Source organism: Sinocyclocheilus grahami, unplaced genomic scaffold (genome assembly GCF_001515645.1).
Source record: "Sinocyclocheilus grahami isolate Dianchi unplaced genomic scaffold, SAMN03320097.WGS_v1.1 scaffold56.1, whole genome shotgun sequence".
Classification (NCBI taxonomy): domain Eukaryota; kingdom Metazoa; phylum Chordata; class Actinopteri; order Cypriniformes; family Cyprinidae; genus Sinocyclocheilus; species Sinocyclocheilus grahami.
Window position 1 is genome coordinate 2,123,493 of NW_015505235.1, and position 20,527 is coordinate 2,144,019.

The following is a 20,527-nucleotide window of genomic DNA, read 5'->3' on the forward strand; positions in this document are numbered from 1 at the left end:
GCATGACGAAGCGGATATCGTCCTCTTTTGGAAGCCCAAACAAAGTAGTTTCGCTTTCACAACGAAACACACAGCGTCTTCAGGACATGGTGGCAGCGGCAACAATGCTACAGCAAGAATAAAAGTTACGCCTTCTTTCTTAGTGTGAACATTTGGGCGGTGTTATGCAAATTTTCCCACATAGTGAGGTAGATATGTGGGGGCGTGTTCGAACGAGCCGTTTTAGGGGGGTGTTAACTTTTATAAAGAATATCTCTTTGGATTTGAGACTTTAGTCTTTGCAAATTTACAGATCTTCTTTATGCACCAAGAGCTTGTAACACTCCAAAGAGAAAGGAAAAAATGAAATTGCATCATATGACCCCTTTAAAATCAGAGACAAAATTACAATCGGAATATGAGTTATAAACAAAGGATCAGGATTAGAATAAGGAACAGAATCTGAATCAAAATCAGAGTCAAAATTAGAATCAAAATATGAGTCATAATCAAAGAATCAGGAACAGAATATAAATCAAAGTTCAGAGCCAAAATTAGAATCAAAATATGAGCCATAACCAAATAATCAGAATCAGAATCTGATTTAAAATTAGAATAAAAACAAGTCATAAACAAACAATGTATTTATAACAAATTAGTATTGAGTTCCCATAGTCTGTTATGGTTTTAAGGAGTCAGGGTCATAATCTGAATATAAATCAGAGCCAAAATTAGAATAAGAATATGAGATACTGTATAATCAAATGATCAGAATAAGAATCTGAATCAAAACACAAGTCATAAACAAGATATTTATGACAAAAAAAAAATATTGAGTTCCCAAAATCAGAGCCAAAATTAGAATTAGAATATGAGTTATAATCAAATGATCAGGATTAGAATCAGGAAATGAATCTGAATCAAAATCATAGTCAAAATTAGAATCAGAATACGAGTTATAATCAAAGGATCAGGATTAGAATAAGGAACAGAATCTGAATCAAAATCATAGTCAAAATTAGAATCAGAATATGAATCAACATCAAAGGATCAGAATCTAAATCTGAATCTGATTCAAAATTAGAATCAAAACACAAGTCATAAACAAACAAGATATTTCTGACAAATAAATATATAGAGTTCCCATAGTCTATTATGGTTTTAAGAGGTCAGGGTCAGGATCAGAATCTGAATCGAAATCACAGCTAAAATTAGAATCAGAATATGAGTCATAATCAAAGGATCAGAATCTGAAGCAAAATCAGTATCAAAACACAAGTCATAAACAAGATATTTGACAAAAAATGTATGAGTTCCCATAGTCTATTAGGGTTTTAAGATGTCAAGATCAGACTTTCAGAATCAGAGCCAAAATTAGAATCAGAATAGGAGTCATAAACAATGGATCAGGATTAGAATCAGGAACAGAATCTGAATCAAAACGAGAGTCAAAATTAGAATCAGAATCAGTAATAATCAAAGAATCAGGATTAGAATCAGCAACAAAATCAAAATAAGACTCAGAATCTCAGAATGTAATGAATCTGAATCAAAATGAGAATCAAAATTAGAATCAGAATTGGAGTCATAATCAAAGGATCAGAATTAGAATTGGAAACAGAATCAGAATAAGAGTTAGGATCAAAATCTGAATCTGAATCAAGTCTGAGTCAAAAACAAACAAGAAATACATTACCAAAAAAGTATTTTGAGGAGTTCCCATATTAATCTATTGTGGTTCTACAGTAGTAATGTAGCTGATCTACTGTAACTTGATATTTTAACAAAAACTATGGTTATCATGGTCAATGGCAAAGATGGGTTTTTAAATCAAGCATACAGAACTTGCATTATTTTCAAGTTCCTCATTGTCTCTGTGCATATTATGAGCTGGAAAAGGCAGCAGGTTTCTTCAAACATGACTGTTCACACAGAAGAGCAGCTGAATGCTCACTTTAAACATTGACTTTAAGACACACCAGCAGCGGTTCAATTCTACAAACATTATCAAACACGTTTAATACGACTCAGAATCCTTTGTCTTAATTGAGACAGTGTCATATTTAATCTATTAACTGCCACGATGTGTTTCGGCAGCTCAAAGTGTAAGCAGCCTACAGGAAATTACTAGTACCTTTTAGTATGGAATATTTCTTTAAAAGGGACAATAATGTGTTTTTTTTCTCATGAATGTAGATAAGTTTTCTTAAATCTAATAAAAACAGACTACAACTTCCTAAAATGAGGCCTTTTTAGCATGACACTGGACAGTAAGGGGAGTTTTGGAAGAGGATGGAGGTCTAAATGGTTGCTATGGTGCCACAGGGTCGTAGGGGTCACAGCTGCAAGAGGCAGCTTTAGGAGATCGCTAACAATTGGGGGTCCACTAATCACACACACACACACTTACAGAGGCAGCTTTAAATGGAGCACCAGCACCAGTGCAGACCGCTTCACTCTTAGCAGGAATTCTGTGAGCAGCCACTCAGCCTTTCTCTGTTTCACCCCTTCATTCTGCAAATCTCTCACCTCTAGCCCCTCTGTTGGGCCAGCAAACCACTTCACAATCCCACCCTCCCACTCGCACACACACAAACACTCCAAGATGTCCTTGGTCCTTTATGGCGGAGGACAGATGGTGTCCTGCCTTACACCACTCAATTCTTTTTTCCCTTCTTTCTCTATTTTTTATCTGTTCAGGAAGGGGGAGACATGCTCTTGGGAAAGTGACCTAAACGTAGTGAACGCTTTAGTGAGCCTTGAGTGGAGAAAGAGACAAAATGTGCATTAAAAAGCTGAATTTGATGTTTGTCTCAAACTTTTTTAACCATGCATTTAATGTACATTCATGTACTCAGACGTATTTTAACCCCCACTTACACACACACAACAAAGGCCCAAACAAAGGGGTATTATTCCTTTCTAATGTGTAGTTGGACCATTTAGTGCTCACTAACAGCTAAACACACACACACACACACCTTCCATTCCATCTCTGCTGTGTGACCGGAGTTTCACTGTTAACCTGTGCTGGATGCACAGATTCAGCTCTTCTTCAGTTGTTAGTGTGGCCATCAGTGTTCAACTGGAGAGATTAACAGCCATTTTAACCCCTAGTTCAGACAGCGGTATTGATCTGGACTGATATACTTCTGTATAAATTCCCAGCGAGACAAACCGGGCTTGAAATCTGGGTTTAATCTGAGGTTAGCCCATCTCTATCGATCCACGAGGGCTTTCAAGATTCTCCTGTTCTAGAAGAGTGTTCTGAGGTTCATGAGGGGAGTATTAATGTTCTTGAATCACGGGAATGTTCTGATGCTGGAGTTCACATATAAAGAGAGTTCTAATGTGTTTATACATGAGGATCATTTCAATGTTCTAGAATTCTTAGAGAGTTCTGCTGCTGTAGTTCACACATTAATATTCTACTGTTCTGAAGTTTATGACTATGTTGTAGATATCTAATGGTCTTGAACAGAATTTTATTTATCTAGGTCACTGGAATGTTCTAATGTTGCGGACACTAGAAGATTTGTAATGTTCTAGAATGCTATAGAATGTTATAGATATCTAATAGTCTAGAACACTGGAGATGTTGTAATGCTGATATTTATACAATTATACAGAATTTTATTTTAACAGAATTTTACTGTTATAGATCACTGGAATAATCTGATGCTGAGGAGTCAGAAGACATTACGAGAGTTCTAATGCTCTAAAATGCTATAGAATTGTATATGTATCAAAAGGTCTAGAACACTGAAGATGTTTATGCTGCTAATATTTATACATTTTACATGAACAGAATATTATTGTTCTAAATTACTAGAATTTCAAGATGCTGAGGACACACTAGGAGAGTTCTAATATTCTAGAATGCTCTAGAACATTGGAGGTGGCTTGAAGGTGATATTCATGCACTTTTACTGAATTTCACTTCAACAGAAGTTTACTGTTCTATGACTGGAATGTTCTGATGCTGAGGACACATTAGGAGAGTTCTAATGTTCTAGAACACTATCGATAGAAGCATGCAGGATCTTAAATCATAACCCCATTCAAATCCAAAACCCTTGTGAAAAATACATGTAATTCTGCATTCATTGTAATAACGGATGTACCTGCCGGGCTTCCAAAGTATTCATATTTAAACCACTACCCAATAAAAATGAGAGAGTTATTGGGTGTAAGAGGAAAAAGAGCAAGAGAAATATTATTATTACTATTACTATTATTGATATGATTTTTAAATATTAATATATGCATTGAGCATACAGTATACAGAACCTTATTTTAGCTATGATATTTAATATAAAATATAGCTGATCGTGGGTTTTCAAAGAAGTGGTTTTAAAATGTATTAGATTTTAAATATTTGTTCAGTGAAATATTGCAAGCACAAGCATTTTATTTTTTTTTAAACAGTACTCTTCAGATTCACTTTCACACCAAAATGTTTTTGAAACAGGTGGTTTCGGAAGGGTTTGATCTAATGACACATGTGATGAGCCAGTGTTTCTGCTGCATGTATGTGTGATAGACTGTGTTTGCCATGCGCAGTGGGGGCCTTAATACAGAGAGCTGAACTGCCCCTCTTTTATAAGGAGCATAATAGCCATTCGCTCACAGCTGACCAACACTATCAAAGGGAGAGGAGGCATGTGGGATTACAGATTTAACGAGCCCTTTGTGCAGACTAATTTCATGTGAATAAGGGTCTGTAGGAGCTCATCCACCCCTTATATCTACCACAGGTGAACCCCAAACAAACCCCACACACACATTCAAACTGACAGAAAACACAACACAATGTAAAATGAAATATATACTCACTGAATGACACAAATTGCAATTGATTTGTTTTCAGTGCATTTTATTGAAAATGCAAATACTGAAGCAACGAAAAATGTTAAAAAGATTTTTCGAAGTAGTAAACAAAGATTACTGATGTTTTACAAAACAAAGATACTTTTTCAGTTTTTTTCTACTTCAAAAATGTAATTCACTGTGTTACTGGCCACTTCTTTGTGATTATGTATACTAACAATTTCTGAATAAAAATTGTTACTATGCCAAAACTAAACTTTTTTTCAGTAGAAATGTATATATTTTATGTTTTTATATATAATTTATTTATTTTATTATATTAAAAAATATGGGCTTCATGGAATCATAGAAAGTTATTACTCAGTATTACCAGACTGTTCTGTTCCTGCTATGGAGAAAAAAAGTATAAAAAGAAAAATCCCCATGATGATCATGTTTTGAATTGGAACATTTAGTTACTCAACAGTCCTATCTAATTAAGCCATGAGAAATTAAATAACTCCAGCACAGGGTCGATATAATTACTGCTAATTTATTGCTCAGATTATTCACCATTAATTCTTATTCTCTCAAACGCAGACTGGAGGAACTATACCAGAGAGATAACTGTTTAATAATAATAAACACTAGGCCTTTTTGTCCCTTTAACAGGTCTAGCATCGTTTATGCGTTATTAGGATGTGTAATTGAACAGCCCATAGTTTGCATATTACTTTATTATGCTAATGTGTTTTCTGCTTGGCCATGCACGACTGTGTTAAAGTTTCTGAATCTTAAAATTACAACTCAATTAACACGACCGCTCCTTGCGTTTCACCAAAACTCATGAGCATTTGGCAATCTGCACTCACAATAAGTATCATGGGACTATCATGCTTTTTTTAGACATGTTACTACCATGTATTTTTTGCACTGCACACAGAGATGCATTATAAAGAAGTGAAAAAAAACGTGTGGAGAACAGTGCATGTGGGTGCATGTTAACAAAAGGCCGTGGCTGGGGTGGAGGTAGAGTCTGCCATTCACCTCTCTCTGGCCCTGCGGCCCTGCGGTGCCCTGTGTGCGCTTTTCAGGCTTTGAAATGGGCTTTATGTGCACAGGGAGAGAGAGAGAAAAGGCTCGAGCAGCTGTGACGTGGGCGGCGTTGTTTCATTCACCTCTCGCCATGGCAACGGACAGGGGCCCGAGAAATATGCCCCCTCCTTGAGCCATGAGAGAGACACAGAGAGACTCTGAAATCCCATCAGAACACAGAGTGCTGTTATTTCATCTATATAATAATATAAACAAACAGAATTATTATAATGTCACCTGAGTCTAAAATAATTATTAATACTCAGATACCCATTTAATAATCATAAACACTGTAAGGATGACTAACATTACACTTCATGGAAGTCTATAATTATTGTGATTTTTTTGCCTTATTTTTTTTATTTTAATTTAATTTTAATGAAGAAAACAAATTTTTGAAATATAATTTTAATGAAGAAAATTAAGTAAAAAAATTTAGCAGAAATGACAAAGCATTGTGAAACAGATAGACATTAAAAGGATGGAATGATGGTGATATTTTAAAGTGCAGGGCACATTTCTGAATTTATGATTAATAGTCTTTTTTAATTTTCTATATGAAATATATTATGCACCCACGTCTTATTAATTAATTTTTATTGTAGAAGAGCATTTTGTTTTATCCAGTTATAAGACATAGATATATTTTAATATTAAAAAAAACGTTTTGCACTTTTGTATTGTCTTTATCAATTTTTTGTTTATTTATTCATTTATTTTAACTACAGATTACTGTATATAAGAAATATTTAAAAGAACTATATAAACATATGTTTAGGTTTACTTTATATATATATATTTACTATTGCATATATATATAGAGAGAGAGAGAGAGAGAGAGAAAGAGAGAAAAAGAGAGAGAAAGAGAGAGAGAGAGATAAACAGTTAAATATATAAAAATATTAGGTTTTTGACAAATTTATTTACCATTTATTTGAAATGTTAACATGATATATAATAAACAAGGTTATAAAAATATATGTAAAAAATGTTTTCATATGCTAGTTTTCACGGATAATATTAAAAACAAGTTTATTCCTTTTTTAACAAAACATTCATAAAATAACCAATAATAAATAATTCATCTAAAATTTATTATTTAATTATATTGGAATGACTATCATATAAGTAACAGCCAAGTAAAACAGCATATTACTACTAAATTGCGAAGCATTTAAACCTAAAGAAAAAGTTAACGAAAGCCAGGCTGGATACCTTTGGAGCCCATTGCGCCCTGTCACTGCTGATCCCTCTGTGCTTGTTTTCAGTGGAGCGCAATGGGATGGGGCTTCAGTGTCGACTCTACTGTGACCAATGAACACGCCGCTGCCGCATCTGTCAAGCGCTTCTGACCAATCGACAGCAGCGCGAGGCGGATCTCAGGTGCGCGCCTCTGCGTCCTCGCGGCTCTGGCGCGCTGGGGAGCCGCCTGTGGCACAGAGTAGCTGTGGAAACTATGGCGACCGCGGCGTCCAACCACTACAGCATCCTCACGTCCAGCTCGGAGCCCGGCAGCATGCAGCAGACGCCGCCGCCGCAGGCCTACAGAGACGCGCACAGCCTTCTGCAGAGCGAGTACACCACCCTGCAGAGCAGCGGCAGCACGCTTGGCCATGCGCACCAGTGGCTGACGGCGGCGCTGTCTCACGGGGGAGAGGGGTCGCCGTGGCCCGCCAGCCCGCTGGGCGAGCAGGACATTAAGCCGGTGGAGGTGCTGCAGCATTCGCCGCGGCAGGCGCATCTGGTGCAGCAGAGCCAGCAGCATCACGAGGCAGGCGCTTGGCGCGCCACCACCATGCCGAGCATGAGCACCTCCAACGGGCAGAGCTTGATCTACTCTCAGTCCGGGTACGGCGAGCCGGGGATGCACCACGAGGAGCACCACAGCCCTCATCTGAGCGAGCACGGCCATCCGCAGAGCCTGCACTCAGACGAGGACACGCCGACCTCAGACGACCTGGAGCAGTTCGCCAAGCAGTTCAAGCAGCGCCGGATCAAGCTGGGTTTTACGCAGGCGGACGTGGGGCTCGCGCTGGGCACCCTCTACGGCAACGTCTTCTCCCAGACCACCATCTGCAGGTTCGAGGCGCTCCAGCTAAGCTTCAAGAACATGTGCAAACTCAAGCCCCTGCTGAACAAATGGCTGGAGGAGGCGGACTCCACCTCGGGAAGCCCGACCAGCCTGGATAAGATCGCGGCGCAGGGGAGGAAGAGGAAAAAGCGGACCTCCATAGAGGTGAGTGTCAAAGGGGCCCTGGAGAGCCATTTCCTCAAGTGCCCCAAACCCGGCGCGTCGGAGATCAACTCGCTGGCGAACAGCCTGCAGCTGGAGAAGGAGGTGGTGCGGGTTTGGTTCTGCAACCGGCGGCAGAAGGAGAAGCGAATGACGCCCCAAAACGGACCGATGGCCGGGAACGAGGATGTGTACGGGGACGCCTCGCCTCACCACGGCGCGCAGACACCTGTTCCGTGAGAAAGGGGCGGCCTGAAACATAATCGACTGTCTCTTTGTCCCGGTCACAAGCCCGCTCGGGGCGGACCGACGGTGATGAAGTGTCTCCTGTGTGTGTGGCACCTCCGAGGGCGCGGAGAGCGCGCGTGGTTGCGCGAACAATATACGGGCGCGGGCGCCAGAAAACACGCTCTCAGGCGTTACGCGCCACGGCTGAACCTAAAGAGGGAACGTAAATATTATTTTATTTAAGAGATTTCTTTTTTCAAGTCCGAGGATCTGTGAAAGCATCATATCACTTCCAACCGAAAGCTGTGAAAAAAGGCGTCAGGGGCGCGCCATCTTCCCCTCATGACCACAAAAGGTTTCTTACTTATTGAAATTAATTTCGGTGCAGTCTGCTGTTCACACTCTCTTCCATATATAAATGGAAAATGCTTCGTTATTATTATTATTATTACCGTCACGATCACAAAAGGTTTAATACTGATTAAAATTATGTCTGCATTTCATTCGCCTTTATATATTAATGGCAATAAATAACCTAATAATAATAATCATAATCATAATTATAATAATAAACTAAATATCTTTAAATATTTAAAATATTTAAATAAAAAAATCCAAAAATTCCTAATACGAAAAATTAACAATAACAATATTTATTATTGTTATTTTATTGTTATTATTAACACTATGTACATATTAACATATCTAAAATGATCACTGTTAAATGCAAACGTGATCAGTTCTTTAAAAGTCTAATTTCCGTCACAACAAAGGCTGCCAAGTGCTGCTGTGTGTCTTTCACAGGCAAAGCAGCCTGATTTCATGCAGATCACGAATGCACACAGCTGGTGCAAAACAGAGGCCTGGGGAAACAGTAAAACCCAGAATCGCAGAGTGTTGTGGACCATATCGAAATTTCTATTCACAAATCAAATTAATGGATACCAGCTCTTTATAATTAACCGCCCAGTTTGGGCTTTCTTAACATTTTGACTGAATTTCTATAAGCGTGCACCAAAAGCGTTCATGATTTGAGACAGTGGCTTGTTTATAAAGATTCTTCCTCCTCTTAATTTAAACCATTTTTTGGTTATTTAGCCTTTTCTAATCTAGGAACTCGAAAAGAAACCAAAACTGACCCGTATAATTTATTATATTTTATATTAAAGATAACAACAAACCAAGCTTTTATTTAATTTCAGTCATTTGTCTGGAAACGCTTTATATGGAAATGGCAAGATGTAAAAATTATATTGATGACGACATAATAATAATAATAATAAAAGCAAATTGTTCTTGCTTGTAATTATTACAGTAACACCGTTCAAGATTTAAAAACAACAACGACAATGTAATAATAATAATAATAATAATAGACTAATAGAGGCCAGTTAATCTTGCCCATTATTATTATAGAAACATTGTGTGATTTTGTGCGTCAATTAAATGCCTCAACATGTTTGTATCTGTTTGCTCTTTTGTGTTTCTTGTTTATCCCAAATTTGTCTCTTTTTCTTTAACGGGAAATATTACACCAGCCGTGTTACGCTGATTTGATGGCCTGCATCGAAAAACAAGGACATTGTGCGTGGATTTTTCATTTGAATTTTCTATGACTCTGTGAATACTTGTATATTTGTGCACTTAACCTGGCACTGCCAAAGCACAAGCTGTCAGTGTGCCCTATTGAGACCAGTAATGTCTTTGGTTTTGACAGAAAAATTGCACAGTTTTTAAACGCCTTTTGTCATTAAATGAATGCGTTTTTATATAAAGAAGTGCCTCTCATCAATCTGTGCCCCGCGGATGAAGATCCTCAAGATAAATGGATTCACAATTTCACACGTTACTCGAGCATCAAGGCTGTTGAATATAATGTTGCCTCGGGATGAGATGCTGCTGTAGATCCAATTCCTTCGCTTCGATTTCTGCGTGACCATGGAGGCAAATGTTTGCCATTTCACTGGTAATGAAGACGGATTTGACGGGTTCAAACGGGTTCCGAAAGAGATCGGAGACGTACGTGAATATTTTATGATGCTATTCTGGATCTAAATAGGCCCTTTTTATTCATTTTTTATTTAAACGAGTAAATGGCTTTACATTCATGAAAACAAAAAAACTACTGCTAGTGATCTGTTAAATCATATTGTAATAATAGCTTTTAAACAATTAATCATATCTTTTAAACGATCAAATATAGCCTATTGCATTTTAATATAGGCCTATTTATAAGACGGTCTTTTCAAATATCATCGGCCATTTCCTTTAAATCAATTTACTGCTCCATCAATGTACAATTTTAGGAAAACGACTAAAAGACTAGATGTCAATTTATTTACTGTGTGTTTATAGGCTAATGAATAGTGGATCCTAGGGCCTTGGGAATTTCACTGCCTTGAAAAACTGCGTAAAGCCGCATTTGTGTGTGTGTGTGTGTACTGGTTTATAGTACAGACTCATGGGGACTAGTGGCACGGTGGGGACCATTGTGGTCCCCACGGGTACAAAAGCTTATAAATCATACAGAATGAAGTTTTTTGAAAGTCTAAAAATGCAGAAAGTTTCCTGTGAGGGGTAGGGTTGGTGTAGGGCAACAGAATATACGGTCTGTACAGTATAAAAAGCATTACGCCTATGGAGAGTCCCCATAAGGATAGCTGACCAGACGTGTGTGTGTGTGTGTGTGTGTGTGTGTGCATGTTTATGTGGTTTATGAGGACACAAATTTGTATAATAACATGGGTATGACATAGGAATTACAACGAGAAGGTGATTTATGAGGACATTTTCAGTGTCCCCGTAATTCAAAAGGCCTATAAATCATTCAGAATGAAACCTGTGTGTGTGTGTGTGTGTGTGTGTGTGTGTGTGTGTGTGTGTGTGCTGTGAGCGCCATCTATTGACTAGGCCTATAATGTGTTAGCAATTCTTAATGAAATTGAGATAGCCTATTACAGTTGTCGATCTGTTTGCATGTTCTGTTTAGTCAAAATATAGTCATAAAGTCATGGAATATGAGCTTGGGGTGTATTTTATAAAAATAGTCTACCGTTTGTAGTCACTCTTCTCGTCTGTTGTCAGTGCAGATGGTAGCCTACCTGTAAAGATTTGTGTAGGTTATTTGGTAGCGTGCAAGTCAAAAGTCTTAAGTCATTGTATATTGGTTGTGAATCATATTAATTCTGACTCTTGTAGCGTGAGTATCAGTTTTTCCTGACCAGGTTGTGTTTGAGAGAAAGTTCTTACCTTTGGAAAGCTCTTGTTTTGAAGCAGGTGGCACATAAACACTTTATGGATTGCTTAAGGTTGAATATCAACTTTAAAACTGGCTTTATTTTAAAACCTCAGTGTTCTCTAAATCTTATGTTGGATTTCTAACAATCTGGCACACAGGACAGGCAAGTGTTCACCTTACTTTGCAACGCGGAAATATTTAGTTTGAATGCGCGAGACTTCCGTTTCATTAGCCGCTATTAATTAAAGTAACAAAGTACGTATTTGCGTTACAAACCAGTGTGTTTATGATTACGATAATATATTATAGCCTAATCATATAACAAATACCAGTTTGCAATATCAAGCAGCTTAACGGATAGTTTTTGTAAGGGTAAAATAACTGGAAGCGGATAACACCGGAAGCCTCGCACGTTCACAAACGGCTGTTTCCGCTTTTACGTGAAAAATAAAGTGGATATTGAATTTTATATTAAAATATTAATAGCTGATTTAGATTAAGTGAATTAGTAAATAATTAAAATGCAACTAATAACATATAACAAGCACAATAAAAAAAAAGGTATAATTTCACTAAGCAACCATTTGTGACACACTATATAGGCTATTCTAAATCATGTATTAGTAAAGAATATTGAGAGTTAAAGAATGAACTCAGAAACCACACAACCAGAAGCGGTTAATTTAATACAGCTATATTTCATGAAATATTTTGAATATCTTTAACACATACTCCAGACAATTTTGGTTCATTTATGTTACAGTGATCATTAGTTCATGTACACACTATTACTATTTTTACTATTGCCCTTCCAACATTACTCCATCTTTGGGTTGCCATATTTCCATCACTTTTGGCATATGAGTGAGGCTGTGTGTCTTGTGAGGAAAATAACTACAGTACAAGATGGTCATGTATGGATGATAAATCTAGCTATAACTAAAGCTCAACAAGGAACCATTAAAAATTAATTTGCAATAGTCTGTAACGCTTGTAGTGAGTTTTTGAAGACGAGCCTTGAATTCTGGCCTGGTGAGCATCGTCTGAAATTCATTCAATATAATCAAACCAACAGCGTGTAAAACATACGGCTCTCAAGAGTAACTTAAACACAACTACAGATATCATGAAAAAAATATAAAACTCATTAAATGTCAATAATAAGTCTTGTGCAATACTCTCAAATATAAATTAAATCACAAGCGATAATTAAAAAAGGTCAAGTGGTCCAGGAATAACACATAGTACATACAGAAAAAAAAGAAAAAGATTTTAAAAAATATATAAATAATTGTTTGTTTTTTGAATCAGGCACGTCTTAAATCAAGAACAATACAAACAATCAAACAAACATCTTAAGAAAGAATATGATGCTAGTACTCAGACTGGCTGCCAATTTTAGGACTTTGTACTTTAAAGGAATAGTTCACCCAAAAATGAAAATTTGTGTAAAATGTACTCACCCTCAGGACATCTAAGATGTAGATGAGTTTGTTTCTTCATCAGAACAGATTTGGAAAAATGTAGCATTACATCACTTGCTCACCAATGGATCATCTGCAGTGAATGGGTGCCGTCAGAATGAGAGTCCAAACAGCTGATAAAAACATCACAGTAATCCACAAGTAATCTACACCACTCCAGTCCATCAATTAACATCTTGTAAAGTGAAAAGCTTCATGTTTGTAAGATACATGTTCATCTTTAAGACATGTTTAACTTTAAACTGTTGCTTCGGGTTAAAATATGAGTCCTCTATCCATAATATTGTTTTCTCCATCTTCACAAGATGTTAATTGATGGACTGGAGTGGTGTGGATTATTGTGATGTTTTTAATCAGCTGTCTGGACTCTCATTCTGACGGCACCCATTCACAGCAAATTTTCATTTTTGGGTGAACCGTTCCTTTAAGTCTTTGGTACGTTTAAATAATTACTGGCATGCAAACCTTTTATTTCTAACAAAGCACCAGTTAATTAACCTGATATTTATTTAAACCATTTTTCCTACACATTTCTGTATAACATTGCATTTGAACAAACATGAGATAAGTACATTTGCATTTGAAGGGCGTAAAAATGGTGAGACACTTCCCATTCTTTCTAAGAAGTGCTCTATATACGGCGTCTTAATGCAGGATCATGTTCAAGATATTAAAAGGGCATTTGTGGCAACAAGAAGGACGTTTGTACGGCACAGCAAGATACAGATTATATCTCACTACGCAACAGAAAAAACATAAGTCTCATTCGTTGTGCATCGGCCCCTGGGAGATCACTCCTGCGAGTATGTTCATGTGTGACGATGACTCAGTGACTCAGTCATGCAGCAGATGGACACACACACACACACACACTCACACACATCAGCTGTCTGTCTCCATCTGTATTGTGTTATGCGTCTCCTGTAATGGCTGCATTTGAGAAACACTGCTGCATTACCAGGGTATTCTGTTCTATTCTGGTCCAGTGTTTTCTGTCATGATGCTGCCCACAGGAGGCGCTCTTGCACAATCACAGATCCCCATCTGAAGTGTTTGCTGTTCGACAAACACAAGTGATGTTTTTAGCTACACATTCAGCACATATAACATCTGCACACACATGAGTCTCGCTTTATATAGATTTAAATAGTGCGGCTGCATTCAACCGATTTAGAATCTGCATCTTGTTACTGAAAATAGGCTTTGAAACACAAACAAATAAATGACCATATTAGTCATTTTATATTTATTTATTCACCATATTTGCTCCTATATGAATAATTCAGCCAAAATCAAATAATAATTTGTCAATATTCAAATATGCAGGGAGTAGTGATGAGACATGAGATATGTTAATGTTAAACCTTGTTTCATGTGTGCAAAGTTAAATACACTTTTAGATTATAAACATGCTTAATTTTCTTTTGAAAAATGCCTTATGTTGTCTTGTCTGACTGATAGTCTATACTTTTTTTAGAAAGTAAAAGGCCTTTTAGTATCTTTCCAAAATGTTGTGGTACACTTCTTTTTGTAAGCATAAAAATTACTTCAAAAACTTGTGAGCATCAAATAGGACACATCCAGCTAGAGTGACAACTGATATTTATATGCATTTTATGTAAATAGACTTGTTATGCCTAGAGCAAATTGAGTGTAATCTCCATATGCTCATATATCATATTATATGAACCATAAAACCATAAAAGCCAGATGTATCAAATATGATACTCCAAAAAAGGCCAACTTTATTTATTTATTTATCAAAATAAATAATTTAATCATTCAGTAGGTCAGAAGACCTAAAATACAGTGCAGAAGTTATATAAACCACTTTTATGACGCTTTTTTAGATCTTGACAGCCTCTGGTCACTGTATGCTTTTATAAAAAATGCATAAACTTTGTTTAAAATGTATCCGTTATGTTCTACAGAATAAAGTAAGTCATATAGACTAGGGATGATATAAGGATGATTCAATTACAGAGGTTTCATTTTTGGGTGAATTATTCATTAATGCATTGCATAATTGGCCATAAAAATTTAAATGGCAAGATCATCAATTTGGGAATTCTGCTATGCTGCAATGGTTTGAGGGGAAAAAAAACCTTAGACTAACATTTTCACAATAACTATCTATCAGCTTTCTCGCTCTGCATATTCCGGTTTTAGCTTTGTAGATTTGACCGAATAAAACTGGACATGAATTTTAGATGAACTATGAGATATTATGCCGTCTAAATCAGTCAAGTATCTACACATTTCAATCATCACCCAAAATCCTTCTTTCTGTCTGTCTACCCGTATACTAATAAACCCCAGGATGTAAGAAGTGCTGTTCGGCTACAAACACACTCAGTGAATGGGGAGTGGTCACATGAGATGATGTCATTCTGCTGATGTCCAGCGCAGTGATGATGTCACACCACAGGAGTGATTCAGCTGAAGCGTCATTCTCACTCTTTTTTTATTCTGTCTTCTTCCTGGATTCTCTATAGCCTGGCCTTCCCTCGTTTAATAAAATCCTCGGTTTCATTAATTAAAAAGTGTCAGAATAACTTTCCCGTCGGATTTATTGCCATCCCTCGCTCAGAGTCTGGGAAAACCGCTGCCACGTCACCACATCTTTATTTGACCAGCCCTTCCCCTTCTAAAGGGCTTGTGGGAGAACAAAGGTGATGCATCTGCCCGTGCAGATGCCTCATCAAGGGGGTGTGGTTTTCACTTCAACTGCTCCATTTCCGAGCATTCGGTGTCCATGTCTGAGTCGAACAGAGAGCATCCGGTGACGTCGCTGTCCGGTGATGGCGTGTCGTGGTGCGACAGAGTGCTTTCCTGCTCCTGGAAGCTGCCACTGTGCGAGTACAGACCCAAATCTGGAAGCTGGGAAGGAGAATCCGGCTCCTCACTCAGTCCGTCGTAGTAAAGGTCGTCCACGTCCACAAACCACTCCGGCCAGAATTTGCGGCGGATTCGCTCACAGTACATGGCCAGGTTGATGAACTCGCCTGCACCGATGAAGCAGCTTCAGTCAGTTAATGCGCTCATAACTTTATATGACAGTATTCTCAAACAAAAAAGCAGGAGTTCATGACCTCACCTTTGATTAACTGCTCCGGACGCGTTCCTGGGAGAGTCCACATGGCTTGAGCGAGATGACCAAATACAGCAGCGTCTACTGTAGAGAACTTCGGGCCCATTAGATACTTTTTATTGCCTGTGGGAGAAATTATATTATTAAATTATTTGTATGTTTTTAATGTGTTTTCTGGTTTGTTTCTATGATGCTCTGGTCTCTAGATATGGATCAGGTACCTATGGAAGCTTGTTTCTACCACGGATTAAAAAATAAAAAAGGTCATTGTGAAATTCTATCTGATTTTTTCCATGTAATTGCACATTTATATCTTACAATTTGGCTTTTTTTCTCAGAATTGCACGTTTATATCTTGCAATTTTCTCAGAATTCTCAATTCACATCTCACAGTTCTGACTTTTTTTTCTGATTTCTGAATTTACATCTTTTTTTTTCTCCCCCACCATGGACTAAAAAAAATTAATTGTGACTTTTTTCTAGCATTTGTAAGTTTATATCATCACAGTTCTAAGAAGAAAAGTCAAAATTGTGAGATATAAACTCAGAATTGGGAGATAAAAAGTCACAATTACCTTATCTTTTATCCCATGAAGGTAGTAACAAGTTTTCATAGCAATTCACATGTAGTAAGAGTAGTTTTTTTTCAGGATTATGCATCAAGACACATTTATTTGAATAGTAAAATTACATTAAGTATTGTTTTCTGACAAATTTATCAAAATTAATGTATAAATTGTATCAAATTGTATCAAATTAAGTTTATGCTTAAAACGAAGTAAGAAAAAGAATCTTGTTTTGCCTTAGAATTAAGTTTATTTTCATTACCCCCACTTACATATTTCAGGAAACAAGATTTAATTAAATAATTTTGATTCTCAAGTCAAGTGTATCTTGATGTAAAATGTACTGCAGAATAAGAAAGATACTGAGAAAGAAAATCTTATTTTTTTTCTTTTTCTAATGTTTTTTTATTGCTATGATATTCTGGTCAATGTCTATGGGATTTTTTTTTTTTTTCATTCTTAAACCAAGTTGAAATAAATAAATAAATAAAATCCTAAAATGATCAATTTTGTTTCAAAATTCACCAGAAATATTCCACAATGTTTTAGGTCAAGTTGAAAGTTCAGTCTTTAGTGTTCTCTATCAGCAGGATTTAGTCACTGTCCACTTCATTGGTGCTGAAATTCATTAAAAGCATCATAGTCATTCGCTTTCTCTTAAGTTTCATACTTATGATTATGTGTCTGATCTTAAGTCAATTCATAATATTTCAATTGTATTTGTGTAATGCATGTCTGAATCAATAGCTCATTTTTTGCAGTGTGAAAGGAGGATTTATGCTTACTGGACATAGAGGGCAGCACAAATCCATCGCTGCATTATTTTGTAACCTGTTTCAAAAGCTCTGAACTCTCGAGGTTCATCTAGAATGACCTATATAACTGCATATGAAAAATGACTCAAATGCAGCAAGTTCTGTGAGTAAAGCTCACAAACTGTGCCTCAGATGTTCAAAACATACCAAGGAATGTGGCAAGGGTGCGCATGTCTTTCTCCATCAGAGAACTATCAGCAGGATTTAGTCACTGTCCACTTCATTGGTGCTGAAATTCATTAAAAGCATCATAGTCATTCGCTTTCTCTTTAGTTTCATACTTATGATTATGTGTCTGATCTTAAGTCAATTAATAATATTTCAATTGTATTTGTGTAATGCATGTCTGAATCAATAGCTCATGTGAATGATCGTGGAATAACAGCAAGTCCATCAGCCTTTCCCAGGGCCTCGTGTAACCTGAGATGTTTTGCTGAGTGAGGACTAACAGCACTGCCATTTCTGCAAAGGTCAGAGACGAAGCAAAAGCACAGAATTAAACTCAACTGGCTCTGATCACTATATTGACGGGTCACTATTTACACCGTCTCACAAGGGGTCGATAAAGGTCATTCTGTCACATCACAATAACACAAGGAGACATTATCCTAAAGGCCTACACACAGAGACGCTCCAGCAACCGTGCCCTTGACACATCAACATGTCAACATGCAGGCTTTAGACAAGGTAATAAACAGCATCCTGCTCAAAATTCATTCAGTTAGCAGGTATTCATTCATCAGTGGAGGATAATGAATGGACTGCATTGCATTGTGTTGACATGATTTTGCAGGATATTAATTTAGGTAATATTTCCCTGTTCATGCCCCTCTCACTCCACCCAAAGGAGAATTTTATATATATATATATATATATATATATATATTGCATAGATTGTAATAATAATAATAATATAATGTATTAGTAGTAGTAGTATATGATTATTAAATAGTATTTATAAAATATTATATATATAATAAAAATATATATAAATTAAATCTAAAACATTTCAAATATATTAAAATATAAACATATTACATTAAATCTAAAACACTGAATAAAAATATTTTATAATATATTTCCATAAATAATTTAATTTTTTTTAAATCACAAGCACTGCATATATAGTAATAATATTAGGAGTAGTAGTATATATAAGCAGTGCTTGTGCTTCAAAATACTTTTAATATATATTTTATAATCTATAGAAATTTATTATAAAATATTTTCATTCAATGTTTTTATTCAAGTACTACTCCTAGAAAGTACTGCATAGATGGCAATTATTATTATTACTACTACCACCTATTATTATTCCTACCTATGCCGTGCTTTATTTAAAAATATATAAGTACTTACAATAATTACAGCACTTCTAATAAAATGATAAATTAAATATTTTTATTAAATATTAAATATATATACAAAAATATAATACCTTCATAGACAGCAATAATAATAATAATAATTATTATTATTATTATTATTATTACTATTACTACTACGGTCTAGGCATTGCTTATATATAAAAATGCTAATATATAAACACTGCATGGTTGGCAATAATAATTTTAATAGAGTACTGCATAGATGGATATATGGATGGATAGATAGATAGATAGATAGATAGATAGATAGATAGATAGATAGATAGATGATGGATGGATGGATGGATGGATGGATAGATGGATAGATAGATAGATAGATGGATAGATGGATAGATAGATATATGGATGGATAGATGGATAGATAGATAGATGGATAGATGGATAGATAGATATATGGATGGATGGATGGATGGATATATGGATAGATGGATATATGGATGCATAGATGGACGGACGGACGGACGGACGGACGGACGGACAGACAGACAGACAGATAGACAGATAGATAGATAGATAGATGGATAGATAGATATATGGATGGATGGATGGATGGATATATGGATGCATAGACGGACGGACGGACGGACGGACGGACGGACGGACGGACAGACAGACAGACAGATAGATAGATAGATAGATAGCTAGATAGATAGATAGCTAGATAGATAGATAGCTAGATAGATAGATAGCTAGATAGATAGATAGCTAGATAGATAGATAGCTAGATAGATAGATAGCTAGATAGATAGATAGCTAGATAGATAGACAGATAGACAGATAGATAGATAGACAGATAGATAGATAGATACCTAATGACAAGCAGCTCGTGTAGTAAATAGGCAGTGGCGGCGAGCAGCGCCCCCCCGGTGATGTAGAGCGTTTTTCTCCACCAGGAGTCAAACCCTAACGCAGACATGATCCCTCCGTACTCCTGCAGCGGGTAGGCGATGATGTACCCATACAGCGACAGATGCTCCTCGGAGCCGCTCAAGCCGAGCGAGAAGCTCTTGTTCCGGCCCAGCTCAAGCGCGCAGGAGCGGCTCCAGGCGAAGCCGATGCGCCAGTACATCTCTCTCCTCTATCCGCCCTTCAGCCCGCTGTGGCTCCGGCAGAGGAGGCTTCATCAGTGCCGCGGGGTGGAGGTGGAGGTGGAGGTCAGAAGGTCTGAGGACAGATGTCGCCTCCTGACGCGCGCTGGAGTCGCCATCAATCCGCAGCCGCTCGCGCTGCTGTTTACCGCACAGCTGAGAGCGCACGTCACCAGGGGCGGGGCTGGCGATGCTGCGGGGGGCGGGGCGTGCGCGCAGATTCTCCACTCTCATTGGTCAGATCCACTGCTGTCATTACAGTTTGGTAACAACAATTTCATAACAGGTCATATAATATGAAATAATGTTTCAGTAATTTGTAAATGCTTCATTCTTTTGCTCCAAAAAATAATGGAAAGCTTTGCAACTAACCACATGGACAAAGGATTATTATTTATTATTTACATCAGTGTTATTTTAATATCATTGAGATTTTAAAGAAAGAATTCAAGATAAATTCAGTTGTATTTTTTTTTTACATTTTTTGTTTAAATTTTTTAAAGCCATATTTAA

General features: G+C 37.0%; 2 protein-coding genes across 2 annotated transcripts; one reads left to right on the forward strand and one right to left on the reverse strand.

The window, feature by feature from the left end:
* The first annotated feature begins 7,310 nt into the window (after positions 1-7,310).
* On the forward strand, positions 7,311-8,414 carry LOC107583975 (POU domain, class 3, transcription factor 2-like). Its single transcript, XM_016270365.1, has one exon. The coding sequence runs from the start codon at positions 7,340-7,342 to the stop codon at positions 8,354-8,356; it is 1,017 nt and encodes a 338-aa protein (XP_016125851.1). The 5' UTR covers positions 7,311-7,339; the 3' UTR covers positions 8,357-8,414.
* Positions 8,415-14,845: 6,431 nt separating this feature from the next.
* On the reverse strand, positions 14,846-20,162 carry LOC107584042 (failed axon connections homolog). Its single transcript, XM_016270445.1, has 4 exons — positions 19,736-20,162; positions 17,686-17,729; positions 16,164-16,280; positions 14,846-16,071 (listed from the first exon to the last, which is right to left on the reverse strand). Exons 1-4 carry the CDS (start codon positions 19,993-19,995, stop codon positions 15,785-15,787), a joined length of 708 nt encoding a protein of 235 aa, XP_016125931.1. The 5' UTR covers positions 19,996-20,162; the 3' UTR covers positions 14,846-15,784.
* Positions 20,163-20,527: the final 365 nt, after the last annotated feature.

Coding starts and splice junctions, on each gene's coding strand:
- LOC107583975 (XM_016270365.1), top strand. CDS start 7,340: ATGGCGACCGCGGCGTCCAACCACTACAGCATCCTCACGTCCAGCTCG.
- LOC107584042 (XM_016270445.1), bottom strand. CDS start 19,995: ATGTACTGGCGCATCGGCTTCGCCTGGAGCCGCTCCTGCGCGCTTGAG. Junction 17,730..19,735: donor CACGAGCTGCTTGTCATTAG/GTATCTATCTAT, acceptor TCCTGCTGATAG/TTCTCTGATGGAGAAAGACA. Junction 16,281..17,685: donor CACCCTTGCCACATTCCTTG/GTATGTTTTGAA, acceptor TTTCTCCCACAG/GCAATAAAAAGTATCTAATG.